A 22,544-nucleotide genomic window follows, 5' to 3' on the forward strand; every position below is an offset into this window, starting at 1 on the left:
CTTTGAAGCCTGAGAAATGCAGAGGGTGTAATTGCGAGCCTACTCCCTCCCTCTGCTTACCTTTTTGCTGCCATTGTCTGTTTACATCCACGTAAGTCATCGAAGGCCCCAGATGACTTAAAGATTATCCCTGCTTCCCAGTATTCACAAAGACTTCCCTGTCTTTACCTACCTCACCTGCAAATGAAGACATCAGGTGGCCTGAAGGAGAAGTCAAGCCAACATATCCACAAGAGAAGAGCACTCTTGCCTTCATTTAATGGCTGTCTCCTCAGAAATGAAGATGTCAAAAACGTTCTTCATCCTACCCTGATGCTTTGTCCAATTTTCCATTTTCTCAGAGTCCATTTTTCTAACAGTATCTGGAGTTCTAACCGATCTATTCCTAGAGCTTGAGTTTCCTCCCTAACTCAGGGTCAGTCACGCTTTGCTGTGTCAGTGTCAAGGCTGTGGGTCGTCGTGCTTCGTGTGTTGGGTGTGCCTGGGAGGTGCTCAAAACAAATGACTCGTGATCTGACTTCTCTCTTGCAGTTCCTAAGAAGCCCCAGCGTGTTCCTTCAAAACCAAAAATGTCACCAAGTCCAGAAGCGTTGTACACCTCGCCTGGTAAATGTTTTATTTTCTGTTGAAGCCAAATGTATTCTAATGTCACCCTCTGCAGCAGTGAAACACGAGAGCTGGTAGATGTGAGGTCAATATTTCACTTATGTTCAGGTACCACGTTGCATCACATGTGGTATGATTATTTAGAGGTTTCATGAGAATGTCCATTGGTTCATGTGGCAAAGCTATTTATTACAATGAAGAGGCACAGAATTATGCAAGGGGAGAATCTCTTTCCTGGAACTCAAGTTCTCTCACTTACAAAAAATTAACCCCCAATTCTAACTATACCGTGCTCAAATGTTTCAGTAAACAAGAAGATGAGGATTTTTTTTCCACAAAAATGATTAAATGATATGTTTAACAAATAGAAATAATGATATTTAGCCATTTGCTTGAATTTATAAATTTTACTTTCTGTAACATTAAGGCTTTCTTCCCTGTCACACTCTGCTTTACAAGTTTATGGAACAATATCTTGGATTAAGAAATTGGTTTCGCAAAAAGCAAAAAAGAAATAATTTGTTTAGTTACAAATCTATTTTTGTCTATCATCTTTAATTGATGTGGAAAGTAATCTCATGCTTATAGGAATACCCAGGGTTGGAAATTCAAGGACCCAGGCAGTTTATTAGTCTCACCACCACTGCTATTTACATGAAATTTTCAAGTGGCCTTATGAAGACACTATTAGCTGAACAATCACAAACCAAAACAAACTCATTTGTCACAAGAGGATCTGGGAAATGCTTTAAGTTTTTTCTCTTTCCTTTTAAAGATACAATTATTATAAATTCCTAGATGCTCCTAAAAGCATAGAATATTTCCTAGAACCAGAGGATTTCCAACTATAATTCGAAATGATGGTATTTTGGAAGCAAACCTGAATTCCCTAGCTGTAATGCTTTCCAGATTGCGTCAGTGAATGGGATTAATGCTGCTGTGGTACAGTTGGTGGCTGCTGCTGGTGGTGGTAGGTTAAAAAGAGCCTCCTTTGCCCTGAAGTCTAGAATTTAAGTTGGTATCACTAAACATAACACCCAATATTATATATAAAGAGTAAAAAAAAAAGCTGATATTCCCAAAAAAGGTCAATTTAATGTTCACTTGTAGAAACATAATAGAAATTAATTCACTATAGACAACAGTGGATTTGAGTGACTATTTACTTTTTAATTCTAGAAAAATATTATGGGTGTAATCTCATTACACCAACATATCTAATGGTTAAACTCTTTTCTTCTTTATTAGCATTGAATATTTGCCCCCAATACCTTATTCACAGAAACTAACCAATAAGCATCAGCATGGAAATAAGACAAATACTCCCTCTTATTGGTTATCTTCTCCCGGTGCTCTTAGTCCTGCATGTTCAGAGTTAGTGTTCCATCTCCAAGCCTAGCGTGGACCCTGCCATTGTGATCAGGGTCCCCTCATTGCTTCCGAAGTGTGATGAGGTACGTATTCTAACGGTACGAAGTTAGAATAAAGGAATAGAGGACCATGAAGTAAAAGGAAACACAAGGGTACAGTTTTCTTAGAAGTGTTCAGACACTGGATTCTGTTGTGTGCAAACGACTTTTGGATTACATCTAGGTTCAGGTTTGCATCCTAATGAACCTAATACACCCAAGACCTGAAAGTTACCAGATCCTGAAAGTTGGACCACAGAAAAGAGAAAGTATTACATGTATATGTACTGATATTTTAGAGAAATAGACCAGTGTGTAAAAAGTCTAAAAATGTAGATTACAGTGCTGAATCAAAACAGTTATGTTTTATCATGATATTTATCTCAAAATTTATTCTAACAGAGATCAAAAGCAATAAACTTGGATTTGCTGATCTGTGTTAACTAGTAAGTCAGTCTGGGGTTCTCTGCACAGTTCCTTCCATTCTCTAGACTCCCAGGCATAACTTCATTCCACAAGGACATTAGAGAAAAGTCTTCTAGTCTGAGCAAATTATCTCCTACACTTAATGAGGAAACTTGACAAACAGCCAATACCCCAGAACTGGCTTTCTTCTACATCACCTTGGAAAAGAGCTTTAAAATAGATTTTATAAGATAAGTAGGCATGAGCCTATTGATAATTTATAAGGAAGCAAAGACACAAGGGTATGAAAAGTGGTCGGCATACTTGAGGAGCAGCATGACTCAGAGTGATTAAATTGCCAGGCACATGGGTCAGATTATTGAAAAATGATGACTGGAAGTCAATTGAACTCATGTGGCTGAGGGCTATTCCCATTAAGCAAAATTTTTTCTATAGGCAATTATAAAACATTAAGATTGTGCGTGTGTTTTTCTTTTTTCTAATCATGGGGGTCATTTAATTAGATCTGTATTTTAGAAAAATAGTTTTCCTTTAAAAAAAAAACTTGTATTAACTGGCAAGAAGAGATTGGTGGCAAGGAATCACTTAGGAAGTTTCTCAAGAGCCTAAAAGGGCATGTCATGTAGGAAGGGAAACAAGGTAATGACACTAAGATTGCTTTGGGGGGTGGGATTGCTGAGACCTAGAGATTGACTGATTGACCGTGTTATGGAGAGAAGAATGACTGTCACCCAGGTTGGGTGAGTGGTAGGTGATGATGGGGAACACAAGGCAGAGTAAAGACTTGGCTTTGTACCTGCTGGGTTTGCAGGGCCAGTAGAACTTTCAGATGGGAATAGCTTACATGGTAGCTGGAAATACTTTTCTGGACTTCTGAACAGAAGTCAGGATTTGAGACAGACTGGGGAGTCACCTATCTACAGACAAATGGTTTTTAAATCTTGGATGAGATCATATAGGTAAAAGTATAGACCAAGAAAACAGGAAGTCAGAAATCACATACAGTAGAACCTCCATAGTTGACCCATCCCTACACTGATCACCTCTGTAAGTGGACCTGATTTTCATAGAGCAGACATGAGCCACATGTACCTATCAGTACAGCAGGCCTAGTTTCTTAGGTTGACCACCTCCATATGTTGACCAGTTTGTTAAAGTTTGTTAGATGGTCAACTACAGAGGTTCTACAGTATTGGGGTGGCACAGTTACATTGAAGCAGTAGGCAGAGGGAAAAAAGCCACCAGATATTGCTGTCAAGAAAGATCAGAGGGGCCAGGTGCAATGGCTCATGCCTATAATCCTAGCTCTTTGGGAGGCCCAGGTTAGAGGATCTCTTGAAGTCAGGAGGTCAAGACCAACTTGGGTGATAGCAAGACCCTGCCTCTACAAAATAATTTAAGAATTAGCCCAGTGTGGTGGTGTGTGGCTATAGTCTCAGCTACTTGGAAGACTGAGGCAGGAGGATCCTTGAGCCTGGAATTGGAGGTTGCAGTGAGCTCTGATATACTACCCAGAGCATACAGTGTGACAAAAAAAAAGTATGTATACAACTGCATACTACCCAGAGCAACAGTGTGACAAAAAAAAAAAAAAAAAAGAAGGAGGAAGAGGAGGAGAAGAACTAAAAGAGGGAATTGAGAAGAGAGGATCAGGAAATAGTCTCAAGAAAGGAAGGGTGGCCAAGAGAGGTGGGGAGATTGGATGAATTTGAGAAGGCTGCTAATCTCACCATGCAGGTCTAGAATCCCACTATCTGAAAGCCTTGGGCCAGAGGCTTCAGAATTCAGTGATTATCAGATTTTAGACAATTAAAAGAGTGCATACATCCTGGATTACAAATGTTAATGTGTCTGCAGTGAGAAGTACGAAAGTCTTATAAACCAGGATAAATAAAAACAATAAGACCAATAGGAGTTATGTTTTTCTGTTGAATCAGTTAAGGAAAAACTCAATTTTCTGAGCTTTTTGTCATTCAGAACTTTGGATAAGGCATGTCATCGGAGATCAGGGAAGTGGAAGTCAGTCCCAAGTGCAGGAGGAAGACAACTAAAAGACCAGAAAAGAGAGGAAGACACAGACTTTTATGACTGGAGAAATGAGAGCAAGAGAGGGGACGGTGGGAAGGAGAAGCCAGGTCCAGGAAATGATTATTTGTTTAGGAAGTTAATGGGCTAATGGTGAAAATATAAGATAAAAGAAACAGTGGAAAGTAAAAGTCCTCAAAGGAAGTGAGAGGTCGGGTGGCCCAAGAGCACAGGGGAAATTTCTCCTGGAAAGTGGCCTGTGGAAGAATGGGAGACCGGGCTTCTTCTCAGACTGGACCTAACGGTATGAAGTTAGAATAAAGGAATAGAGGACCATGAAGTAAAAGGAAACACAAGGGTACCCTGTCCACACATGTTTCTTTTCTATGAGAATCAATTTCTTTGTAGCCTATTTTCAGGGCAGACCTTATCGCAGATTTCATATTCCACCAGCTTCATCAGAGAGTAGCGTGTTCATTCTCATCTAACTATTAAAACCTTCATGCACATTCATTTACATGTTGAATTTTTCTTCAGAGTGCCACACTTTACTCAGAAAGACAGTTCCTATAATTCCTTGGTCAGCTAGTATAAATGGTAAGTTGATTGATATAATTGAGTCTAATATATAATAATGGTCAGTATTCTTATACAGAAATGGAAACTGCCTTCATCCTTATTTACACTGAAGAGTTTCTCCCTGCTCGAAAGCTGTCAATGTTGGGGAGCATACTCTTGTTCAATTTCATATACAGAGGAATGCCACATAGAGGGGGAAAAGGAGAGAGAAAAAAAACAAACCTTGAGTATCTTGGAGCTGTAGTCGACCAAGTAGGAGAATGATTCATATTCCTTTCCTGTAAATGTTTCTATTTCTTTCCTTTCCACTGATTTCACCTGCTTTAGGAAGTCTGCTAGGGCAGTTTATTAAATCATCGCTCCACGGTTAAAAATAAAAGTGCCAAATACAGCAGCTGGAATCCACATTGCTCCGGTCTAAATTCCTCAGTCTACTGGAGCAGCAGCCAGTACTGCGTCTGCAGAATGGTGTACTTATTAGTAGCGTATCTCTTCTCAGCTCCTTCTTTCCTTAATCCCAGCTTCTTGTATATACTCTGGTGCTATAACTCATTGGGGGATTTATAAACTACAGGCTGCTTTGAATGGTCCTAACCTTTGCAGAGCCAAATCAAAATGCCTTCTCCTTCAAACTCCAGATAAACATTTCGCTTGATTTACAACTGTAAATTTCGCAGATTTTGCCGTTTGAATCCCCCCCCCCGCCCCAAACTGACATTGCAAGGCAAAATATTAGCTATTGTGGTGTGTTTTCTCTAGCTTTTTCAATCACTGCCCTTTTGGAGTTTCCTTTTTTCTTAAAAAAAAAAAAAAAATTCTAAATTTTCAAATTCCCTAGATGTCACCTTTTAGCTCATAGACATTCTAATTGAGTCAAGTTTCTGGTCCTTGTCAATTTCTACAACTATAATTCAGCTGGTACTTAGTGGCTTAAACTAAGCACATATGTGGCATGCAATTTAAATATAATCCCTCAAAACAATAAAAAGAGAATGTTCATTTTATATAATCTGTTTCTACACTTGGCACACCTCGCAATAAAAAAAATTTTTTCTTCATCTTTCTTCTGAGGAAGAGTTCTAGTCTGAATCCTAATAGTTTGTTTTTGTTGTTGTTGTTTCTGGAGTAATATAAGATGCAAAAAAGTTACTGTCTGCCAAAAGACACAGATATTTATGAAATCTTTTGTGTGGTAGGGAAACCTTTCGGTGAGGGAATAGGCCTGAGGAGGGCCTCCTTATGGGGAAACTGAGTCAAAGGAGTACTATGTACTACTCTCAGAATGAGATTCTGTCATAGAAATCCGGTACTAACAGTCGGTAAATCACCCTGTTAATTTCCCAAATAAAGTACCACGTTTTCAATCTACTGTTCTATTTCGCCAAAGTAGAATATAAGTGTTAAAAATATGCTGGATGTCAGGGACTGGATACGAGTACACCTATTCTTTAGTGACATTTTTGTCTTTTGTTTTCATATTTGCATGTGTCAAATATGCTTGGCACTTAATACACTGAAAGTTACATAACTAAGGAAGACAAAAATGGCAGCAGCATTTATTTGGCACTCATCAAGTACTATCATAAGCTTTACCAGTGCTATGTTCTAATGCAGGGGTCCTCAAACTTTATTTAAACAGGGGGCCAGTTCACTGTCCCTCAGACTGTTAGAGGGCTGGACTGTGGGCCCCAGGAAGAGTCGACTACTAAGCAGGACAGGCAGCGGCAGCAAAAACACCTGGCGGACTGGATAAGTCGTTGGCGGGCCGCCTGTGGCCCACAGGCTGTAGTTTGAGGACGCCTGTTCTAACGACTAGCTGATTTCTCTTTGCTTTATTTCCTCCCCATAACAACTGCCAGTACCATTTAGAATGAAACTTTCCAGATTTTCGCCTATCTCATTTCCTTCAGTTTGTAGCCATTCTGCCTTTTCTCTAAGGTCATGGATTTTCTGTTGCTAAGCGGACTTTGAGCATGAATATCCAATGACTTTGAGCATGAATATCCAACTTCAGGCCAAACTTTCTATTTTGAAAGCGACCTACTTGCTTGTGTTTGATTGTATTAGCTATTTCCTCTTTACTCTCTCTCAAGGAAGACTTCATAAGGAACTGTGACAGACTTTGTTTCTGTTTTACTGCCACCAGAATCTTCCCTACACAGGGACATTTTTCCATTTTGGAAAGAAATATTATCTTCCTAGCTTTGGTCTTTGACTAGTATGAAAATACTTTTGCTTCCTTCATTTCTTGTGGGAATTTACATCTGTGAGTTAAGGTCAACCCAAGTGAGACATTTAGAACTCATCATCTTTTTTAATCTTTTTCTTTCAGCTCCCAAAGATGTGCTCCTGCCCCATAAACCAGACCCTGAGGTCTCTCAGAGTGAACCTGGTAAGTGAGTTATTTTATTTTCCCAGTTAAAAAGTGTGTTTTTCAAAAAATATTTTTGAGATAAATATATGTTCATGGTTGTGATGTGGGAAAAATATGGGGAAAAGTATGGATACAAAATGTATATTTTGGAGGGGAAGTTTCATCACATATCTGGTTGAAAATTTTTTGCCCTGGTTAAATGAAAGAATAGTGTATAGTTAATTTATTTTCCCTGGAAGTATTTTTGTTCAATAGGAGATCATGATAAAATTATGAAACATAGTTACTAACTTACCCAACTCTTTTATGTCCTTTCAAAATGTAAATGTAACTACACCTGTGGGTGTAATTTAAGTAAAAAATGTGCGTGTGTACTCAAAGTTACAACAAATGAGAACGTTGAAGTTTTAGTTAAACTAAGTTCCCTAAATGGCATCTAATAAATTTCCTCGTATTTATTATAATTCTGAAAGAATGTGTAAGTGATTAAATTGTCTAGAAAATACAGAAGCTATTTGACTTCACCAGGTGGTAATTCTCATGGATGTGTTTCTTTGGTTTGTTTTGACATAGTTCTGCAACCTGTTACCTTTAGAATTGAGCCACCAAAGACAACAATAGGTAATGGTTTTTCCATATTGACCAACTCTGTTTTTCTTTGCTACCGTCAAGTTTGCAGGTCATTCTCAAGTGATCATATTGAAATATCATCTCTTCTCAATACATTTCCTCATTTCATTCTCATTGTTATTATTCTTTCCAAAGTACAAAACTATGGTTTCACTACTGTAAAGGCTTTGCTCTGAGCACCACTTTAAGACAACCCATTACTGAATCAATCTTCATCTACCTCATCTACCCCCATGTTCACATCTATCCCGGGTTCACAATGAGTCCACCTTCCTCATCCCATCTAGTTAACAATTTCCGCTGGTATAATGGTTCTCAGCTGTGCTGTTACAACATACTAGCACAGGGCAAGTTTGCAAGATGCTACAAGTAATTATTATTAATATCGGTCAAATATGGCAGTGGCTTCTTTATAAAACTTGAGCAGACTCAAGAAGATTTTCCCAACAATGATGATATTCTCACTCACTTTGTAATCCTATCTGCTCTCTTGGGTGAGAAAGAGAGAGGGACAGAGCTACAGCTAACTGTCCAGGACTGATTCGAACCCACACCTCATCTTATCCTGGCATTCCCATGGATCATGTCAAGCAGAGAATACCATTTATTATGTGTCCTGCTGGAAAAACAGTTGATAACCATCATTCTAGTATTCCACATTCATTTCCCAGAAAGTTCTGTGCAACATTTAACTTTCTTCTTTCCTTTTCGTATTTCAAATGAAGGAATCTCATCTGGTGCTGGCTTTAAATCTAAAGCTTTACAACCTTGTTACTTTTGTTTTGCAGCTCCTTTGGAGACACGAGACATCCCTTTCATACCTATGATTTCCCCAAGTCCTAGTGAAGAGGAACTACAAACCACTCCGGGTAAATTTTGTTTTGATATTTCAGTTCAATGAAAGTCTACTTTTTAGGAATTTCCCTTAAAGTAGCCATAACATTATATTCATGGGTTGTTTCCAAATAATAAAAGATTATTTTTTATCATTATAAAAAAGATCACTGCTTCACTTGATACTTTTACATTAATTATATATTTGTTTAATAGTTATGCTGATTTTCAACATAAAATTAGAATGTTTTAATGCACCTTGACAAAATTTAAAATACTCTAAAAAGATAGCATTGACAACAATCAATACTGTTCATTTTTGTTGCTTTTTTTGTATTTTAAACTGTACTTAAAAAGAAAAATCAGTCATCTAGTATTTATTGAGCTTTTCCTGGGTGCCAATAAGTACAAAGCTAAGTGATGTGAGTTCCAGTAAAAAAAAGAAAACTATTTTAAAGGTCACGGTCTGCTTACCCCAGGGAGCTCATCCTCTAGCGTGAAGATGGGATTTAGTAGCAACACACTGCTTCTGTGCTGCCCACTCAGTGTACTGCAAGTGTTTTTAATTTAAGTCACATAACAACTCTGTGAGGTAGGTTCCAGTACTTGCCCCATTTTACATATTGGAAAACCAAGGCATAGAAAGCTCTAACAATTTGACCATGGAGAAACAGCTAGTGTCAGAGCCAGGACTGGAATCCACACACCCAGGTGGCAGAGCATTAACCCTGATGTTTTGCTACACTACAAAGATTGTGGCAAAGAAACAAGCAGACTACCTGGGGGCATCAGGGACAGTTTCTCAAAGTAGGTGATGCTTCTACTGGGTCTTCAAGTTGGAATAAGAGTTGACCAGTCAAAGATGCAAATGGTCCTTTCAGGTTAAAGATAGATGGGAGAGAGGCGCAGGGCAGGACACCTGTGCTAACCTCGTGGGCTGCCCAGAAGAATGAGGGTGGAAAGTCGGGATGGCTGAGGGGGGTGAACTGGATGTGCCTTTAAGGAGTTCGGTACAAACCTGTTCACTATGTGGGGAAACTCCAGTTTTCTTGCCTCTGTCTGAAAATGAACCAGAAAGCAAAATCTCCAGGCTTGTGTAGGGTTGGCACCTCTGTCCTATCCATGCGGCACCTAAACATAGCTGGGTTTAAATCAGCGGACTTTTTTTTTTTTTTTTTTTTTTTTGAGACAGAGTCTCACTATGTCGCCCTTAGTAGAGTGCCATGGCATCACAGCTCACAGCAACCTCAAACTCCTGGGCTTAGGCAACTCTCTTGCCTCAGCCTCCAAGTAGCTGGGATTACAGGCACCCACAACACCTGGCTTTTTTTTTTTTTGTAGTTGTCAGTGTTTAGCAGGCCTGAGTTGAGTTCAAACCCACCAGCCCCAGTGTATGTGGCCAGCACCCTACCCACTGAGAACAGGCACCAAGCCCAGTGGCCTTATTTTCTTTATCCCTTTTCAAATAAGTCTATCCTTTGTGAGTGTCTGGTGAAAATAATTTACTGATCATATTTTAAAAGGAAATACTTCGTGAAGAAAAAATTAAAATTGAATGAGCAAATATACCCTAATTACCAAATATTCATCCATTCCAGCCTAGGGCTGCAGAGTCAATGTCACCCAGGATGGGAAAGTAAAAAGTATCTTTTAAAAATCAGTACTGAATATGCTCATTGTTTAACTTCCACTCACTATGTATTTGTCGTGTCTTGGCTTATTGAAGCAAGAACCCCTATCTGCCAATTATCTTAAGTATCTTCCTTCTAAGCAGAATTAAGAGAATAAAGCAAAGCAGAGAAAAAGATGGCAGTGTGTTATTTACAAGTATTTCCTTGGATCCAGTATGTGGCAAAGTGAACCATACAATTTTCTCTGCCTGTACAATGTAATGATTTCAAGATAAGAAGGGGGTGGAAGTGTTCCATATGTAATTTTCTTATTTTGTTAGGAGGAACCTGTCCACATGTCAATGAATGTACACTTTGATTTTCACAGGAGGAGAATAGAAGAATATTTGTTTGTATGTGGTGTGAACATGTATCTTTGCCTATGGTATATTTACTTTTCAGATCATCTAAGTAACTTGTGGAAATTATGAAGTAGGGAGGACACATAATGGAAACAAATCCCTTAAGACAGGAGACTTTCATACATTAGCCACATCCGAGAAGAGCCACAACCAGCATCATGAGATGATGATGATCCTGAGCTAAAAGCTCTTGGAAATCCTGATAATAATTGTTAAAATAATAGCACAAGACAGTAAATTTAACAAATGAGCCTTATTAAAATGCATTGCTAAATTTGAGTTGCTATGATTACTAGGCATATTTTTAAATACAATTTATCCTTTTACCATTGCATGGGTCAGAAAAGAGCATGGGATGTTTTGGTCATGGTCATGATGATAATTATTTATGACAAGCTATCCTACTGTGTTTTTCTACAGAAGAAACAGACGTATCTACCCACGAACTCTTCACAACTCGGATTCCGTACACAACTGAATTGGCAAAGACAACTCGGGGTAATATGAATTCCCTACCTCTATATAGTAACTTTTCCTTATTTACTTTTAATCAAGAAAAAAGATTCTTTTCAGCATTTCTCATCACAGTGAATTGATTTTTCTTGTTTCATAGATGAGGGACATCAGCTGACCACAAATCTGAATGCTCACTTTAGTTGCAGGTGGGGGAGACGAGGTCTTTACTCAGAGATTTGCCCTGGAATCTATTGTTGACTGCTGGAAGCTAATAACTAAGAAGGAAAGCTCTCATTTGTTCCCCTTTGTGTGACCTCCGTTTGCCTCATTTTCCACATCTGATTAAGAACCTTTATTATCTTCCCCCTCTCTTTTTCTCTTTTTTCCCATCTCCCCCACTTGATAAAACACTGATATTATATATTGTGGGCTGAGAAATCTGTTAACAAGACAAATCATTTTTAAAATGATGATAGTATTAAAACATGAACGGAGGTGTTCTTGTGATTTTCTACTTTTATTTCATCTCTGAATTTCCCTACTTTTATTTTTTCTTCTCTACTATTTCCGACTTGGGGGAAAGTGCACTCATCTACGCATAGCTCTGTCTCTTCTTCATCTCCTCTCAGAAGTCTTTTTCTTTTTTAGTTTTAACCAGTTGTGGATTTCCAATATTTTAGTGGGGTTTTTGAATGACTCTTTGCCCACCTGTACCTCCCTCAGACCGTAGGACTCTAAAAATAAGACAAAAAATAAAAGCAAATCTCTAGGGAAGACGTTTGAAATAATAACAGGAAATGATAACAAAAGAAATCAAATTTTAAGATACATATTTTGTCAATAGAATCATATTAATTCTATAGGAACACAACTAAGAAAGATTGGATGGTGTTGGACAGTCCCTTTAAATATGAATTTATGTGGTTTAATTTTTATTAAATTAATAAATTAATTTTTAATTTTTTGTTTTAGAATTTTAATTATTTTATTCAATTTTCATTTATTTATGAAAACACACAGAAGTTAGAGGCATGATATAATGACAGCCCTCCCACATCCCCCTTACCAGCTTCAACAATCAATAGCAGATGATCAGTTGTGTTACATCCATATCCCACCCCGGCTTTTGTCTATTTATTATTTTGTCTTTTTGTGGATCTCTTTAATATCTGCATTTGTAGGAGACAGCTGGATTCTCATCATCAAACACAGTGTTTTTACAGCAAAATATATAAATGTTTACATTAAGCAAGATAAATAGAGACTCTTATCCACCTGAGGGTGTTTCTAAATGAAAAAAAGATTCAACTTTTTAAAGCTAGTTGATAGATTTCAGAATTGAGGATAAAAGATCAGAGACCAGCCATTTCTGTGTTTTGCTGTTTCTTACTTTAATGGAAACGTCAATATTCTAGTGTATGTGGCATTTTTATTAAATTCCTTCTGGAACGCTTTATTAGACATAAATTTCAGTTAATTGTGTATATATGCAGGATATTTTATTATCATATGTATGTAGTGTGGATTACCGTAACCTATTTGTGTATTTTAATTATTTTCTTATATTCTTAACTTTTATGTTTAAAATTGAAACCCTAGAGCAGTTTTTTTCAAGGCCATGTGTTTTTGGTTGGTGATGAGTAATTCACAACCTAAAATTAAATTATACTTCAGCTCTTTAATAAGATGTCCTATTCAGATTTAAGTAAATACCAGGGGAAAACTCAAATAAAAACTCTGATCCTGGGGCTGATAATCATAATGAAAGTAATGCTGACCATTTCTGGGCTGTAATGTTAGTCTCTTTCTTGTCCAAAATTTTAAGATTCATGTATATTCTAGAATGAGATAAGAACCATTATTCCTGTATTTTTTTAAGCAAAAGCAATCTAATATTCAAAAAGATTTATATAAAATTAAAATAGGTTAAATTGACCGGGAATCTTACCACTCTCAATGAAAATCGAAGAAAAATATTTGCAGATGATCATGAGGCATGTTAGGGTGTATGGGAATCAATTTTTACAGCCACAGTACCTCTGTTCACTCTGCTTATGATACTTAGGAAGGGCCCCACTAAACCTATAATGCCAGGACACACCTGCTGTTGGCCTGCAGCACAGGCTGCTCCTGCTCATCAGTCTTTACACAGGAAATTTATAAATGAGGAGCTACATCGTAACCTATTTCACAGGCATTTTTTTTAACTTGGTGAGCAAGGCATTGCTGATCTACGGTTATATAAATACCACTCAATATGTGAACAAAATCATCAAAACAAGGTAATCTACTTACATTGTTTGCAAGACAAAGTTTTCCAGTATTAGCTAAGGAAGCATTACCAAGAAAGTTGGTGGCCAGAGGCAGTGTCGGGTATGGGAGCAGGGGAGAAGGAGAACAGGGGTGGGGAGAACAAATTCCATGATGAGTGCACATTTTAGAACCTTAGGAAGCAAAAAAATTTCAGCAGGTTTTCACAAAATTGCTTGCATATAACAATCACCCACTTATTCCTCTCACTCAGCAAGACTTCATTAGGAAAAAGCAACAAGGTGGCCCCAGGGCTTATCTGAGTACTTTCTCCTTGCTTGCCCTTTCTTGATGGACATGGAGCACAGTGTCATTTTTTTTCTCATTTCTACTGCGTTATGGATGGCACATTTATTCATTTCAGGGTTCATGAGCGAAGACAATTTGATAAAGACCACGTAGTTCTACTCTTTTCTTCTTACCTACCTTAACATTTATTTCTTTTTACCTTTAATATTTTTTACCTTTAATATTTTTACCTTTAATATTTCTTCTCTTCTTTGGCAAAATAACGTGCCAGAGTGACTCTTTATTGAGAGACATGGATGGGTAGATGGATGGATAGACAGATGGGTGGACTGGCAGATGGATGAATGGCCTCTGTGTTTATAAGGTTAAGCAACCACGTGGTAAGGGGCATGCTCCTGCAAAACGTGGACTACATGATGACAATCCTTTTTTTTTTTTTCATGTATGATTTTATTCATGATGACAATCCTTAACACGCATTGCAAATGACCTATCTCACTTGGACTATGTGCAGCTTTAATTTTCAGTCTTGAATATTTCCACTTGTTTTATTGTCCTTTAGCATGAGTCTTTAATGCATAATTGGGAATTCAGAATATTATTTCTACTTCCATGCAGAGTGTACAAGTTGTTGATACCTAGGGTGCTAGGTCTCCATTCAGTGGACTTTACAGTGTTGATTATTATTAAATGTGAAGTGTTTCCTCCGTTTCAGCACCGCTCAGATTGTACACTACTCCTGTGAGGCCCAGAACACCAGAAAAACCACACGTCAGACCTGGTAAGTTGTTTCCCATTCTCTGATGGCCTAAATAATCTGCAGGTTGGGAAAGATACGAATGAATTGAAACAACCAAATACACCAAAGGAAGGAGGAGGTATATTACCTTGCAATAAAGGGCATGAGAAATTCTTATTCTTAAAGATAAGTGGAGGGATACTGCTGAATCCATGGCAGTGACAAGTCTTGACTCAAGTTTTTAAGGATGATCAGAATCAGAGACCATTATGAAACTTAATCAATATAAAAGTATGTTTAAAATAATGTTTGTGTCTAAATCACACATGTCCCTTTAATTTTCCATGGCGCTAACAGAGAGAGTATAAACTAACCTATCATTTGATACTACTTGCTTTCAAATGTTATTTCTCTTTTAAGAAAAGATGGTCCATCTCAATATAAAATGACTCTTGGAAAATATTTTTATTGATTTCTCTAAAGGATAAAATAATTTTCACAGCTTCTAAACAGCAAAAATAAAGTTATAATTATATATTGGGAAATAATAGAAATTGACTAAATTCTCCTAAGGTTCTGGGATCTCCCTTCCTGCAGCTCATTTAGGAAAATAATAAACTTGGAAGGATTGATTTGACTTATAGAAATCATTACTATGCTAAGGCCCAATTTGCATCAGACTCTTGTGTTTTTTGTCCTGTCCTTCATTGTGTCTTCTTAACGTTCTACATGATGAAACACATTTAGAAGTGGATGTTCTTGGTGACTGTATCTACAGGCACATGAAAGAAAGAACAAATGATTTTTTAAAATTCTTTGCTTCATGGAGAGCCCATGTATTTTGCTATAATTCTCTGATTTCTAAAGGTAGTTAGGCACAGAAATCTTTTCAAAATAAGTGTATCTCCATGTTTCTTTTTGTATGGCTGGCTACAGTAAACATTTCTACAAAATACTGAAACAGTAACAGCTACCAAGGACTGTTTGCCAACTGGGGTGTAGCTGAGGAAACTGAGGTGCTGGGAGCAAGCGGGGAGGGATTCAGAGGCGCACAGTGTGACTGTTGTTTGCTCATTAGGAACACATGCGTAGAGCTCCTCTTTGAAGAGTCTTCTGAAAGGAAAATAAGTGACCTTTTAAATTTAGTCTGGGTGATGCTGTAGCTTTCTACAGAGCACAAGAGAAACTTAAATGCTTTCATCAAGTTCTGTATTTGACAATGGCCTTAGGCAAGGACTAGTATGATGAAACATCTGTCCTAGAGAGTCTTACAAAAGGACTGCCAATTTATGAGTTATGAACTAAGGCCTCAACAAATACATATGATTCGGGTTTTGGTTTTTCTTTAGACATGTGTTAGTCCCAGTCTTTCCTCTGTTGCACTATGGAATGTATCGAATGCTCACATATAAATGAAGCAAGGGATTTGCCCTTTAGAAGTTCCCTTGTCAGTTATTTTTTCAAGTCAAGTTTTGAAGCTCAGTGGTCACCTCAGAGTACAAATTCAGGTCTCTCTTTCCAAATTCAGGTTTATGATTTTTATACCAGAACGTGGTTTATATTTTCTGAATAATATTTTTTGGTAAGCAACCAGTTTTGCTTTGCAGTTAAAATGACTTTTAATTCTCTAGGAAGTTTTGTTTTCCATGACTGAAAATGTTTAATAAGAAAATGTGTGAAATATTTATTTCTCACTTCATTGTAGTTCTGAATAGGACAACTACAAGACCCAGTCGACCCAAACCCAGTGGGATGCCCAGTGGGAATGGAGTGAAAACAGGTAATGATCACAAATGTATTCCCTTTTGATCTTGTCAAAACTACAAGTGTGATTATTCAATATGTATAACTTTGTTGAATTCACATTTCAATTTCCTTTTTACCACTGTTGTAAACTCTTAGTAAAACTGCAATTGAAAAATATAACTTATTCCAAAATCAAAACTTCAAATATCTCTGAAAATAAATGTAGTCTATTAAATTAGTTACTATATGCAATCCTGCTTTAAAAAAAAATCCTGACTGGTACACAACTATGGTTTAATAAAAATAAATCCTCATTAAATATGAAGTGTGGAATGAAAATAATAAAAATAGCTGTTTTCCCTGCTTCAAAATGCTTTTCACATACAAACTGGTCTTTGAGCTGTAATTACTTGGTTGAACTTTATAATTTCACAAGTACTATTATAATTTTTTTAAGACCTGGATCTATTAGCAATCTGTAATATGAAATTCAAACAAAAAGAAGCAGATTTAACCACAGCAATTAACAATTTTCTACACTGCTTACAGTCATATTAAAGTTTTCAAAGCACTCAGCTTAAATAAATGGCATAGTCCTAATCCAGTCAGATCGATGGGAGTAGATATCATTCTAGAAAAAGTAGGCCTGCTGATCTGATAAAAGCTCAAACACTGAATTTACTCCATGGTTAGCTAAACAGTAGTTATTAGATGACTTAACAAAGAATTGTATCATGCCTTAAAATATTTTTAATAAAGCCCAGGGCTGTGGTTCATGCCTAATCCCAGCACTCTTGGAGGCCAACGTGAGTGGATTGCCTGAGCTCAGGAGTTCAAGACCAGCCTGAGCAAGAGCAAGCCCAAGATTTCAAGGTTGCTGTGAGCTATGACACCCTAGTACTCTACCAAGGGTGACAAACTGAAACTTTGTCTCAAAAATCATAATAATAATAGTATAAATTTTGTGCTTACAGAACGTGTTAAGAAGATGAAAAATAAACTTTATTTAGTGCATATACATTTAGTCAACCCACGATGATTCTCTAAGGAGAAAGAGATGTGAATAATACCTAAACTTATATAGTATAGATTTGCTTTAGAACATGTTTTTTTGTACTGGTCTCTGAAATTCTAAGAATTCTCTTCACACTAAATAATGAGGCCAATGCTATAAATTCCTGTCTCATGAAAAGTGAGGACACATTCCAGTATCTCAGAAGCTCCTTTTATTCATCCCAACTGTGAGATTAGGCATAATTTCTCTGATTGACATTAGCAATCTGGCTGTTAACAAAGCCACTTTCTCTCAGTTCCTTTTGGGAAGAAGGCAGGTACAAATTGCTTAATATTCAAATAATGCTTAAAAGTTGCAAATACATAAAAATAAAGGCAAGTATTTATCAGTGAACAAAGCAAATGAAAGAATGAGTAAAGAAGCTATGTAGCCTTTAACCTTCAGACATTCTTACTAGGAGCATACTGTCTTTTAGAGGGGGAATAAAGGATTGTTACATTTTAGCTTATCAACAATATAAACATTTTTCCTAAAACCTCTAGCATCACAAATGTATCTCTGTTACCTCTGTATACATAAAGTCAACTTACAATGATAACTTACCCAACTTAACTTTGGAAGAATACAATCTCGTATCAGAGCTTCTTTAGTTGACTGCTGATAGAAATTGGGCTAGTGGACATAAGCAGGAAAAACTGAACACTGTCCCCCTTGCCTTACTCTACCTCCCTCCCCAGGCAGACTTTGTTACACCTGGTCTGTATTCCATTGTCTATCTATCACAGTCTTCTGTCAAGGCAGGACTTGCTGCCCACTTGTAGGGAGTGTGGTCAGCAGACAGAATTCCATTGTCTTCTCCATCAGGGTAAGCCTCAGCTGAGGAAGCTTTGAATGGAGATCTGAGTGGTACATCTCCATGTTTAATAGTATATAATGACCAAATGCAATTTACCCCAAGAATGCAAGGTTGGCTTAACATTCAAGGATATTAGTGCAATTCCCCACATTAATAGAATAAAGGACAAAAATCTCATGATCATCTGTTGTTGTTTGCCCCCATGGACATCCTTGGACTCTGGCTAGAACTGAGGAGGTTGGTGTGATAAAGACTCTCACAGTCAGAGAGGTGTGTACTCTAACTAGCGTCAAGATGCACTGGAAGAATGCCACCCTGACCCAAGTTTCTACCAGGCTTTTTCTTGTGTTTGGTCAATCGTTTCAAATATAGCATTAGCTGACTCATTACGATAATGTAGGAGCAAGGAAATTATGTCCCCACACATGACATATGGGTGATCTTGCATAAGACCCAAGGTGAATAGTGTATAATGGGTGGACAAAGGGTCTGAGTTAGAATTAACTTTTAAAGAGAGACATATTATAAGAAGGAGGAGATGTCACCTTTTAATCTCTACAGCTTATTTTTCCCTTCCAGCCCAAGCAGCTGCTTCCTAATCTAATCTTTTAACTTGTTCAAAACTGGTTGAGCATTCTATTCTCATGACTGTATTCAGCTTTCAAGATAAGTTTGGAGGCTCTTGCCGCTTGAACCCCTTACACTTTTCTGCTTTTTTTCATTTATAATTTTTCTAACCTGTTCCCACAATCATCTGAGTAGATGGCAAAAATAACCATTACACAAAATTTTAAATTCATTCACAATGAAAATTCTCAGTAAATTAGGAATAGAAGGAAGTTCCCTCAATCTGATAAATGGCATCTGTGAAAAGCCCACAACTAACATACTTAAAAGTGAAAGAATGAATTCTTTACTCCTAACATCAAGAATACAGGAAGGATTCCTACTTTCACAACTTCCATTGAATATAATAGTGGATGCTTAACTAATGCGATAGTAAGGAAATGCAGTAAATGACATAAAAATCAGAAATTACAGATAACATGATCATGAATGTAACATATTATACAGAAAAATTTAGCAGCTGTCAAATATTTGTCTAGAAATTGATGAGAAAAAATGTTTTAAAACCTATTCTCACCAATTTTTAAAAATAGACTTACCAGAGTTACCCTTCCTTTGATTCTACATAGTTTTGACCTGGCTTGTTTACAGATATGTATCTGTTCACATAAATACATAAGTTTATTTTCTTCAGATGCAATTTTACATTCCCTTCCAGCCTGAAGTGAGTCTCAATGAGAGACTGTAGTACCTGATTCCATATTCGACTTTGATGTCTTACACAGAATACTTATCTTTATTTTCTATCCCACATACCTTTTTCTGTACTTTTTGCTGTTGTTTGTTTGCTGAAGTTTCCAACTCAAGATGTTTTACATTTTAAAAAAAATAGTCGATAAAGAAAGTGTGTAGGGTGGATGGGACATATTCTTCATGGCCTTAGGCCCCCTAAAGTTGTGCCCTCAGAAAACTAAAAACATTATTAGGCCTGAAGACTATAGAACTTTGACTATTGGGATCTCTGTAAAAATCATTCAGTAATTCCATAAACCTCTCGAATCTCCTGAAAACCTCTCGAATCTCCTGAGCTCAGTGTTTTACTTATTTTATAACACCAGCACAGATATTTTTCCTGATGTATGTATATTTCACGCCTATATTTATAAATAGATATTTTTCTCCTCAAGGTTAGAAAGTACTCTGCAGAGACTGAGATTTTAGGTGGGCCATTTTTTTAGGAGTTTACATTTTTAAGGTTTTCAGAGAAACATCCCTGTTGGCTAATGTGTTCTACGTATTAGAATCTCCTTGAGACCTGCCTACAGACATCCTTGTTGTACGTGCCCTAGATCAGAGTATTGGGTAAATGACAACCCCAGGGGCCAAATCTGGCTTGCTGCCTTTTTTTGTAGCTAAAGTTTTGTTGGAATACAGCTTGCTTTCATGGTACAATGGCAGTGTCAAATAGTTGAGACAGAGACCATATAGCACATGAAGCTAAAAATATTTTCTGTGCTGGACAATCTCTCTGACATTCTCTCTGAAGAAGGAAGCTGTTGAGCTGTGCAGCTATTCTTTGATTCAAACAACATTTATTGAAAGCCCATTATATGCCAGGCAAAGAATAATTCTGAAACCGCCTTGGCACATGTGGGGCTGAGGAATGTGTTTTTCTGGGCTGTGACTAAAGCTCCCTGTCTGCTGGCTCATTTTTAGTCAGGTGCTAAGATTTGGGGACAAGGAGACCAATAATCCATAAACATCACCCTTTTTGGTCACAAGAAATAGAGTTGCTGGTTCATTTAAAAATTGATTCCCAGCTTTTACTGTGTGTGTTTGCAAAGTTTTTGTTACCATGGTTAAAAGTATCCAAACTATTACTTCATTTTGGATAACAAACTGCTAACGGGTGAACTGTATTAATCCAGAGATTCTTAGAAAACTCCCACAGGGCAGTTGGACACTCACACTGGAGGTCACCTCTGGGTGCTTACAGAGCTGAGTCTGCCCTTCAGAGGAAATGTTTGTTAATCCTGACGGAGAGCAAAAGAATTCTGGTTATAGCCAGGGCCCAACTCTTAGACGGGGTGCCAATTCCTGAGGATTCCTTCTCTGCAGTATCCCTCTTCCTGGTTTCCTACTCTCTCTTCCCATCACCTCTCTGCTACCTTTGGCCTTCATTTGCTCTCCTCTGACTCAGGGCCTGAACTGTAGCTAGGTGTGGGAGAGGCAAGGCCAGACAGAGCTAGAGCCCAGTCTCCGGTCCCCAGGTCTTTCCACTGAGCCCCTGGCTGCCTTTGGCAGGGCTCTTCCCAACACTTTTCTATGCCACTGGTTTCTATCCATTTCTAAAGACTGGAAAAAGTCCAGTTTAGCAGTTGGTTATTGATTTGGGTACTTACGTCTAAGGATCCTAATAGTCATAATTTTCTGTTTCCTTCTATATAGAAAGTGACAGAAAATGGCTAGTTTCTTCCAGTTTTCCCCTTGATTAAAAAAGAGAGTCAAGGAAATGTATAGCCTTGGTATTATGCATAAAGTAACCCTAGAGAATTTCAGGTTCTCTCCAGGGGTCCTAGATCTCTAATTCACCAGCCCCTTCAGGCACTTGCCCTGTGGCCTGGTGGATCTGCCTGTGCCTGGTTGGGACTGCTGTCAGCCTGGGCTATTCCTGGGTCACACACACTGGTGGCACAGCTGGATGCCATGTGCTTGGCAGCCACAGCCATGTAGGTCTCACATGGTGGGGCAGCTCAGCCCACCCAAGAAACAGTGTAGAGGGCTCTAGGGCTGTAGTCACTTAGTCATGAATAATGGAAGGAGGAATACAATGAGGAGACAGTAAGTTCTCTGTGCTATGCAAAATAGGCTTTGGGGCCAAGTAAATCTCCACACGGAATCCCAGTGGCTGTGAGACTTCAGGCAAATTGCTGAATTTCCCCTTGCTTTGGGCTTCCTCATCTGTGGAACACAGATAGTATCTCCTACACAGAAGGGTGGTAAGAGTCAAATCAGGTAATATGTGAAGTGTTTGCACAGTATGGAATCAAAATACTTTATTTCTCAAAGGGTAGAAAGATTTGGAGAAAGCATTAGCTGAAGGCAAACACAGCCTGTTAGGCTTACAGAGTATATCCTTTTTTTTTTTTAATTTTCATATAGCGATAAATCAAACCTCACCAAGCTGAGTGATCCCCGTGACACAAACAGAAGTAGTTTTCTTCACTATGCCATTCTCAGAATAACCATGCAAATGAGCCATTTCCCGGCACCATCACCCCTGACAGTGGGACGCAGGAAGAAGACTAATGAGCCATCTGTGCCATGCCTGTGGGATCAGCCACAAAATAGTCACTGTCCTGAAAAGCACTTCTTTTCCTACCACAAATAAGTATGATTATTTAACTCATGATTAAATTCACAATTCTCCATGTTCCTAGACTAAAATTGGGTTATAGCTTTCCTATGAAAGCTATAAATTAGTTTCATAGTAGGGCTGAGTACATTGGATACTTTTTCTTCCATCTTGGGATACTTTGCTAAGAAGAATATTTTCCAGCTCCATCCATATAAACAAGAAGGAGGTAAAGTCTCCATCTTTCTTAATGGCTGCATAGTATTCCATGGTGTACATATACCACAGTTTATTGATCCATTCGTGGATGGATGGGCTCTTGGGTTTCTTCCATGA

The 22,544-nt window shown here is 37.9% G+C and overlaps 1 protein-coding gene across 3 annotated transcripts in view; it reads left to right on the forward strand.

Moving 5' to 3' along the window:
• The window catches only part of ABI3BP (ABI family member 3 binding protein), a 233,430-nt gene that overhangs the window by 174,448 nt on the left and 36,438 nt on the right, over nucleotides 1-22,544 (forward strand). The window contains exons 45-51 of one of the 3 annotated variants that reach the window (XM_023508060.1): nucleotides 532-606; nucleotides 7,378-7,437; nucleotides 7,993-8,040; nucleotides 8,838-8,918; nucleotides 11,336-11,413; nucleotides 14,646-14,711; nucleotides 16,375-16,449. In XM_023508060.1, coding sequence (XP_023363828.1) covers nucleotides 532-606; nucleotides 7,378-7,437; nucleotides 7,993-8,040; nucleotides 8,838-8,918; nucleotides 11,336-11,413; nucleotides 14,646-14,711; nucleotides 16,375-16,449 — 483 coding nt within the window. The remainder of the gene's footprint in view (nucleotides 1-531; nucleotides 607-7,377; nucleotides 7,438-7,992; nucleotides 8,041-8,837; nucleotides 8,919-11,335; nucleotides 11,414-14,645; nucleotides 14,712-16,374; nucleotides 16,450-22,544) is intronic. The other 2 variants (XM_023508061.1, XM_012812736.2) reach the window with 2 other exon arrangements.

Source organism: Otolemur garnettii, unplaced genomic scaffold, assembly GCF_000181295.1.
Source record: "Otolemur garnettii isolate 467f Iridium unplaced genomic scaffold, OtoGar3 scaffold00220, whole genome shotgun sequence".
Taxonomy (NCBI): domain Eukaryota; kingdom Metazoa; phylum Chordata; class Mammalia; order Primates; family Galagidae; genus Otolemur; species Otolemur garnettii.